Source organism: Vigna umbellata, chromosome 1, assembly GCF_029865625.1.
Source record: "Vigna umbellata cultivar VRB3 chromosome 1, Vumbellata_1.0, whole genome shotgun sequence".
NCBI classification, from domain to species: Eukaryota; Viridiplantae; Streptophyta; class Magnoliopsida; order Fabales; family Fabaceae; genus Vigna; species Vigna umbellata.
Genome location: NC_142165.1, coordinates 93,624,383 through 93,633,623, shown reverse-complemented (window position 1 = coordinate 93,633,623; position 9,241 = coordinate 93,624,383). Strand labels below are relative to the sequence as shown.

Here is a 9,241-nt window from a genome sequence, read left to right as displayed (position 1 = left end):
GGGACAACCCAAATATAATGAAAAGGTTATCTGTTTGCTTCCAATCATGACCATTGGCTGTGCTGATTTTGATGGATGTCCAGGGACGATGCTCATCATGTCTGTTCCTACATCTCACATTTTACCTCAGCCGTTGATTTAGGAACTCATTCACCCCTGGCCCAAATCTTCAGGTGCCACCTGCCCCACCCTGTTTAATGCTCAAGATTTCTTGCGATTTGCCACCCCCACACTCTCTCTATCCTACCTAAACCTAACTCCGTTTATTTTCCTTTTTACATTTTCATCAAACTCACCACCCTGTTACCTCATTGCACATTCCTGGCTAATCATAATATCATAAACTCGTTTATCACTTTTATAACATCGCACATGTTAATTCCATAACCGGTCTTATCAGCCGTGTTAGCAAAACTTTAGAAAAGGAAAAGCAGTATGATCGGCCAAAACAATATGACATGAAGAATGATGTGATGTATATAGTTATCGTCTTATCAGAAAGGCTTTCAGAAATCAGCTTCCTTTGCTTGATGGCTCAATAGTGTGAAATAACAGAGTCCTGGATGTAAATTCAAATTTGAAAAGGGGATATCGTTTTCATATGTTTTCCTGGCTGTGTTCCACTACTGGTTTGATCGGGCATTTAAGGCAGACAGAGTAAAAAACATGGTCAATGGAATTAGTTGTTGTGTTGTGGAGAGGGAGTTATCCAGGAAAGATGGCGTGAAAGTTATCCAAAAAGATGAGAGTGTGAAAGTAAAGTTGAATAAAGTGGAGTTTATTTACCAGATGGTCAAAGGTAAAGAATAAAGAGGTGTGACGAAGGAGGGGGAAGAGAGAGAAAGGAGGTGGGTGGTATTATTTTGGAGGCAAATGTCATGATTGAGATAACTGGGCTTGCTGACATAAAGTCATCATTGAACTTACACACTACTTCCACCCATTCTCTCTCTTTTCTATATAATCTCAACCCACACGGCCCCCTTTCCACTCCTCCACAACTCCCCTGCTTTTCATCATCGTCATCCCCTTCTTACTCTCTCTCTCTCAACTGCACCTCAATCTCACTCCCTCGTTACCCAACTTCTTCAGCGGCTAAATTTTATAAAACTAGATATGATGGTTCAAAAGGAAGATTTGGGTTTGAGTCTAAGCCTCAACTTCCGTCACAATATTCCCAATCCTCAACATCTTACTCTCATCTCCTCCTCTACTCATTCGTCTTCCCCTTCCGCTTCAAATCCTTTTAAACCGTCTTGGAACGACGCTTTCGCCTCCTCCGGTATGTCCTAAAATTCCTCCACTTTCCAAATAACTAGATAAAAATAATACTTTTCCTTTTTATTTGCATGCAAACAATGTTCCAGATCTGTTCAAGTTTATCTCTTTATTTCCTTTCTCTCCACCACTTTGATCCGGCTTACTGGGTCTCCTTTTTTGTTCCGGGGAGAGAAATATTACTCTCGCCCTTCAGTTTCTGTCCCGACATCCGTGACCCTCTAATTTAATGGTTTTTTGTTTGCATCCAGATCGAAACTCGGACTCATGCAGAGGCGAAACCCGATCGTTCCTGCGCGGAATCGACGTGAATCGGTTACCTTCGGCCGTGGACATGGAAGAGGAAGCGGGAGTTTCGTCTCCGAACAGCACCGTTTCGAGCGTGAGCGGAAAACGAAGCGAGCGAGAACCCAACGGCGAAGAACACGACATGAACAGAGCCTGTTCCCGCGGAATCAGCGACGAAGAAGACGGCGAAACCTCAAGGAAAAAACTGAGACTCTCCAAAGACCAATCAGCTATTCTGGAAGAAAGTTTCAAAGAGCACAATACCCTCAACCCGGTAAGCTTAACAGAAAACCACCTTAAAATCAGTTATTACGTTTTTGTTGGTACTAAACTAAAACCGCTGATTAACGTTAATTAATTTAATGTTCTGGCAGAAGCAAAAACTTGCACTGGCAAAACAGCTAGGCCTTCTACCAAGACAGGTTGAGGTGTGGTTTCAGAACCGAAGAGCAAGGTCAGTTTACAAATTATACAACACATGAAATAAATGGGTTCAATACAAAGTTTAGTTTTATTAAACGTTGTGGAACTAATTCCAGGACTAAGCTGAAGCAAACCGAGGTGGACTGCGAGGTGTTGAAAAGGTGCTGCGAGAATCTGACGGAGGAAAATAGAAGGTTGCAGAAGGAAGTCCAGGAGCTTAGAGCACTGAAACTTTCCCCTCAGTTTTACATGCAAATGACCCCTCCCACCACACTGACCATGTGCCCATCTTGCGAGCGGGTGGCTGTGCCGTCGTCGACCGTGGATGCCGCCACGCGTCATCATCCCATGGGCCAGGCCCAGAGCCACAGTCGGGCCCTAGGCATGGGGCCGTGGGGTTCGGCAGCTTCCATTCCGCAGCGGGGCTTCGATGGTTTCCACCACTGATTGTGAATAATCAATGGTAGCAGTAGGGTGTAGGTGAAAGATGGGGGAAACAGTGAGAGGTATGGATCTAGGACACGGTGATTAGAAGAAGGGTTCTGGTGGGTCTCCAATGTTTTGTACCACTTTGACTCATGATCTTTTGTTTTTTGCTTGGATGACCCGTATTAGTTAGGAGGTTTTCAGTTTTTAGTATTACTTAACCTTTTCCCATCTCAACACTAAACACACACTTTGTGTAAAGTGCAATTGTCTAGTTAAATTAAATTATATACCCTGTTTTTCTCAAACCATTCTTTTCCCGCTGATACTTTCTTTTGTTTTTAGTGTCTATACTTCCTAGGCATCTTATAACCACGCTTTCTGATACCTTAATAAACAAGTTTCTCTTTCAGATCATATTTCTAAAATATCATACAACTCTAAACGTTATTATTTTATTATTATAGGAACACTTTACAGTTTTTAAATATTTTAAATTAAATCTAATTTATAATATTACCATAAGTAAACTTCTTTCCATGGGATAGATACCACTTTCCTATACCTTTACTATGAGAATGAAATAAAGCAAACAAATATTCTTTCCAGGAAATATATATTTGTCCATCATATTCAAGAACATAAGAAAATGACTTGATCTTAAAAGTTATATATAGAAAAGAAATATAAATATAAAGTACGTATATAAAATACATAAATTATTGTTTTTTTAAAAGTAAATTTTGTGTACTTACTTTGCATGATTTTAAGAAAGTAATTTAGCTTGATAGTATTTTTAATTAGAGTGAAAAAAGTGACTTAAAAAATAATTTATGACGGAAATTTGCATTTTTATTTTATTTACAATATATAATATTTAAGGAACGTGTTTTGAGTTTAAATTTTAAAAAATAAAATTAGGTGTTTATTATATTTTATAATTTCCATACACATTTGAATTTATAATACCCTCTGTACTTTTAGAACAACTTTAGTAGATATATTGGATGTGAGTTCGTCAGCATTTATCTCTGTTCTGTGTTCATAGTCCACAGGGAATTGTTCCCCTGCTGTGGGGCCTTCTTAAATCTTGGCATTCAACCATATTAAAGTTTCATGGTTGTTTTTTGATGTGAAGCCAAAATTTGATGTAATGTTAGGAAAATAGTTATTCATCAATGCTTGAAAGATCCTTGTTTGGTTTGGAAGATTTGGTAGTGTTTTGGATTGGAATAAGAGGTCAAAATAACCCTGCAGCGAAAAAGTGAATTTCAAAGGATGATAATCTTTTCACTGTGAAACGAAATAATTGGGTGGGTCCCTGGAACGGGTGTTGGGTTTGCCATGGAAAATGCAATTGGTTTCTTATTTTAAGGGTCAATTTAGGGTGTAGAGTGCCACTGAGACCACGCCTGTTCTATAAATAATGGTTTAAGAAATTTGGGTCATCATCAGCCCATATAACAATGCTCTGTTTTTGTGCAGAACAGAGTCCCTGTTTTCGTGGATTATGTTCATTGATCAAATCCAAGAATTGATATGGACAAACTCAAACATAAAAAAATGACCAAAGTCACACTTATATTTAGAATACTAATAAACTTTTAGAATGCAATGATGCAAGTTACTTATTGAATATCTTGGACAATAGAATAATAGAATAAGATGTTGGTAAAATGTGTAGGTGTTCATTGAATTACGTGAACGTGATGAATTTCAAAAATATTCAAACCAACTATATTGGTTTAGTTTGGGTTGATTGAAATAGACAAGGGACAGTTTAGTTAGTTCATTAGTTGAAAAAAATTCAACCTAACACTTCATATGATGATCAGGGAACGTAACGTTCTTAGCCAAAGTTTTGAAATTGATTGGTCTCTCTCTTTCTCTCTGTCATTCACAGTCTTCACCTACAAACTAATTCCACTTGTCAAGGCTATGTCATTCAAAGTTACTTTTGTGAGGAATCAAATGGTTACCAAATTTTGGCTTATTGTTTCTCATTCTGTGTCAACGCCGAATGTGACGTGAACTTGTATTTGATTACCCTTATGGTAGGATTCATGATATTTTCTTGGTGGGATTTATGAACTTTAACTAAAGGCTTTTTATGGTAGAAATTGTGTTTAAAAAAGTACCCGAGTTCATCATGTTTAGTTGTTTTTTTCAAATTCGTTGGGGTGTTTCTTTTTTGGTATATATTAGACACAACATTTTAATGACTTTATTTTAACAATACCAACTAAATGGATCTTAAATGGGTCAGCTCCAAACAAAAAAAGGTTCTTAATTCAACCAAACTAGCCCAAATATAATTCTATGTTTTCGTGGTATAAATTGAAACAAACTTACTCATACTGATTAACAGTTCATATATTTTTATGTTCAAGATCACCTATGTCTTTTATAGAAATTGAATTATGTGAATTATTACAAATACATATCAAAATTTACGCTTAAATTGTTAATAAAATTATTGTTATAAAATAAGTGTTACATAGATAATATTGCAAAAGATATGTACAGGTACATATTTGTAACCAACAACTCTAGTTGTCACGTTCACGAAAGTTATGCAAGATTTCTTTCGCATATCTTGCCTCCTAGTTGCTTTGAACTTTGCATATTTCTTTTTCACAAGCTAAGTACAATGAACTTTGAATGGATTGTTGCTAATTTTGTTTTTCGTGAGTTAATGAGATATTTCACTCATTCTATACTCATCCTTCACTTATAATAGGTGTCTAAATTTCCTTTCGAAAATATACTTTAGCACTCTCACTTATTCTTTCCTTTTTCTTCTCTCTTATATTTTTTTCATAATTCTTTTCTCTCTCTTATATTTCTTTCATAATATCATAAGTATATTTACTCTCTAAGAGAGTTTTTCTTGGTTATGAGATCCTAAAAAAATTTGGGAAATTCATGTTACATCTGGAGAGACTTGCACAACACATTGCAGATAAATCCTTAAGTATAATGAATATAAACGTATTAGGAAGTCCAGTTTATTTGTGTTTTCGTAAGCTATTACAACAATTTTAAGGACTTATAGACTAACAGTGTGGGTGTCGACACCAACTATAGATTAGACATGTCAAACAATGTTACATATATCTTCTATCAGAGTTAATCTAATATCTGTAACATTATTAGAAAAAATTAGGGTTAAAGTTGTAATTTGAATCTGACAAGATTCTTATGACAAAGAATATCATGTTTGTGAGGAAAGGGATATTATGATCAATGTCTCTTTGTACTTAATATTTCTAAAATTATTAATGAATATTGCTTTTGTGCTAATATTATTGATTCATACCTATAATATATGGTATGTTAGATTAAGACAAGTGAACTCTTCATATATTATGAAATTGCAACGACCAGAACTAATTAATATGCATGGTAAGAAGAGTAGTACATGTGATATTTGTAGAATCTAAATTAACAAAGAAAGTTTATCATTTTGTAGGATGTCAAACTGAATTATTAGGGTTAATTCATACTGATTTAGTTTATTTAAAACAAACCATATCTAAATGTATTAAAAGTTATTTTGTAACATTTATAGAGGATTTTTCTAGATACACCAAAGTGTACTTAATCAAACATAAGGTTGGACCTTTAATATATTTTTTAACTTATAAAGCAGGAATAGAAAATCGATTGAATAAGAAAATTAAGAGTATTAGATTCACAGAGGTGGTGAGTATGTATTGTTTAATGAATATCATGTTAGAAAATATATTATCCATGAAATAGTTGAGAAAAAGAATAAAACTCTTAATGAAATTATGAATGTTATGCTTATTAGTTCTACTGTACTTGGTAACCTTTAAGGTGAAACCCTTCTTAGTGCATGTATTTTTACAAAATAGGATACCTAAAAAAACAATGGTAAAACTCTCATTGAGTTATAAAGATGTTATCAACCTAATCTAAAATATCTAAGAGTATGGGGGTGTCTAATTAAGTATTATTACTCAATCCTACAATAGGGAAAATAGGCTCTAAAAATCTAATTGTATATTCTTAGACTATGCAGAGAATAATGTTGTTTATAGATTTCTTTTTCTCAGAGTGATGTAATTGAGCATAATAATATAATGGAGACAAGACATGTTGAGTTCTTTGAACATATATTTCCTTTAAAGATTAATGAGACACCTAAACAACCTATAGATATTAATAGTAACGTCATGTGTGAGAATTTGAGAAGAAATAAAAGACAAAAAAAGGAAACTTTTGTTGAAGATGACTTTTATACTTATCTTGTTGATAACGATCCAACCATATTTTTAGAGGCTACTAGTGCTCTTCATGCAAAATATTGGATAAAATCATCAGGACTTAAATTAAATAATACTTGGACCTTAGTAGATTTGTCTACAGGAGAAAAACTCATTGGTTGCAAGTATATCTTGAAGAAAAAATATCACCTTGATGGATCCATAGACAAGTATAGGACAAGATTAGTAGTTAAAGATTTCACTTAAAAATCCAACATCGATTACTTTGATATTTTTGCCCCTATAACTAAAGATTCCTTGAATTCGAGTATTGTTAAATCTAACAACTATCCATAAGCTAGTGATACACAAAATAGATTTTAAAATTGAAATTTTGAAGGGTGAATTAAAGGGAAAAATTTGTATAACTTAACCTGAAGGGTGCGGTGTTGTTCTGGTAATGAAAATAAAGTGTGCAAATTTTTAAAATCTTTGTATGAATTGAAACAAAGACCGAAACAATGACATAAAGAACTTGATAAGGTGCTGCTTTTTGATAGTTTTTTTAACTAATGATAGTAATAAATGTGTGTAGTCTAAATCTAAAAATGGTAAATGTGTCATTATTTACTTGTATGTAGAAGACATGTTAATCTTTAGTACATGTATTGTTATTAGCCTCTAAAAACTAAATTATTTCTAGGATGTAAATTTGAAAAAAAACATGAGTAAAAAAACTAATGTTATTTTAAGTGTTAGAATTATGAGTGTATATTTATGTTTTTAATTTTTAATTGAATTTTTATGTTTAAAATATTGATTTAAATAGAATGTGTGAATGATTGAATTTATTAAACTTGTGAAATAATTTTTTTTTAATTATATAAATTATTTCCAAGTATTCTAGTATTTATTAATGTAATTAAAGTTATTTTTTTTATCAAGAATTGAAAATAAATTATTCCTAACTACAAGAAAATAATTTGAAATAATCAGTACTTTACCCCCTAAATTTTTTTATACACCTTTTTAAAATGGGCCTCTGAAAACGTAGTTCTATGTCCTTATTTTTCTATCTTCACCCCTCTTATTACTAACAATTAGTCCAATCAAAATAATGTCATGTGACAATATACTATACTCTCAAATCTGTTTAATCAAAACATGCCATCTGTCATCCATCACTCATGAAACTGAACAATCAAACACTGCCTCCTCCACTTACAGCCGCCAACGAAGCATCTCCTCCACTCCAACCCATCCCTGAATCGCCAACATAGCACCCTCGATGCAACCCATGAACAGCGCAGATCGGCGCATGGGGTTCAACTCCATTCCTGCATCTGGAAGACGCAAATCGCGAGCCAGGACGAACCAGCAAAACGAGATCACACCGCGAGCCAGGCGTGAAGTCTCGTCGGAGACGCAACCCACCAGAACTTTGCACCAGCATGGCATCATCTTCTCCAAATTATAGCACGTCACCAGTCACCATCCTTCATCACGAGAAAGAAACAGATCGGAGCCACGGCGCCTGGAACAGATCAGAGATGCATCCCGCCACCCAAGAAGGCCAGGATGCACGATGATGTTGTGCCAAAAGGCACCTACCAGAAACCTTGTTCCTCCAATCCCGCAACCTCAGCTTCTGAACCAAATCACGGCAGACCTTGTCGGAAAACGACACAGCTACCTAGATACCTTCATCTTCACCGTCAGCCACACAAGACAACCAGCTGAAATATATCAATCCTAATTTCCTAAAGTGGTGAAATGGATAGCAGGAAGAAGTGAATTGGAATTTTTGACATTGATAAATTTTTTTAAACATTTTATAAAATAATTAATTTTATAATTTCATAATTTTATAATATCATAATTTATAATTTTATAAAATAACATGCCACAACTATTGAGAGTTACCAAATTTATTGGAGATTTAAAACATAATTAAATCTAACAAAAATTTGAAAATTAAGAAAAATCTTATAATGAGTCAAAACTGACTTTAGTTTTCACCTTAATCCACTTTAAAGAAGACTTCAAGAATTAATTTTTTTTAATCCAAACAATAGTGACCAATAAAAAATAATTATTTTGGAGTGAATTATAATTGGCTGCTATAATAACTAACAACTTGTATCATTACCATTATAGTTGCCTTGAGCATGAAAACATTTGTTAAGAAAAATATTTTAACTATTTTTATGAAGAAGAAAATGTAATTTAAGATATTTTAATTGAAAATTAAAAATTTATTATTTTCTTAAGGGATTCTTTAACTCATTTATTTTTATGGTTGTAAATTATAAAAAGAAAGAAAATTCAGTTATGTCAACTCATTCTGATATTTATATGTTTAAATCTTATGTTCACAAGGCTCCATTTTGGTAGAATTTGCATAACCTTTTAAAGTAAATTTTTACTATGCAAAGCTTCGAAATAAAACTACTTCTCAAAAAGCAGCACAAACAACACCTAACACACTCTTTCTTTGATCATCTTTCAATCTCAAAATAATTGATATTTAAAAAGTTTAAATTCTAGTTAATAGTTTTTTTCCAAAATACACTATAATTAATAATTAACAGTATTTT

At 33.5% G+C, this 9,241-nt stretch overlaps 1 protein-coding gene across 1 annotated transcript; it reads left to right on the top strand.

The window, feature by feature from the left end:
• Positions 1 to 912: 912 nt before the first annotated feature.
• On the top strand, positions 913 to 2,723 carry LOC124847450 (homeobox-leucine zipper protein HAT4). Its single transcript, XM_047324945.2, has 4 exons — positions 913 to 1,282; positions 1,530 to 1,840; positions 1,941 to 2,020; positions 2,106 to 2,723. The coding sequence occupies exons 1-4, from the start codon at positions 1,117 to 1,119 to the stop codon at positions 2,434 to 2,436; spliced, it is 888 nt and encodes a 295-aa protein (XP_047180901.1). The 5' UTR covers positions 913 to 1,116; the 3' UTR covers positions 2,437 to 2,723.
• The last annotated feature ends 6,518 nt before the right edge of the window (positions 2,724 to 9,241 follow it).

Bases quoted from the DNA above. Each gene is read 5' to 3' on its own strand.
- LOC124847450 (XM_047324945.2), top strand. From the start codon at position 1,117: ATGATGGTTCAAAAGGAAGATTTGGGTTTGAGTCTAAGCCTCAACTTC. The intron at 1,283-1,529 runs GTATGTCCTAAA...GTTTGCATCCAG, and splicing joins CGACGCTTTCGCCTCCTCCG to ATCGAAACTCGGACTCATGC. The intron at 2,021-2,105 runs GTCAGTTTACAA...AACTAATTCCAG, and splicing joins TTTCAGAACCGAAGAGCAAG to GACTAAGCTGAAGCAAACCG.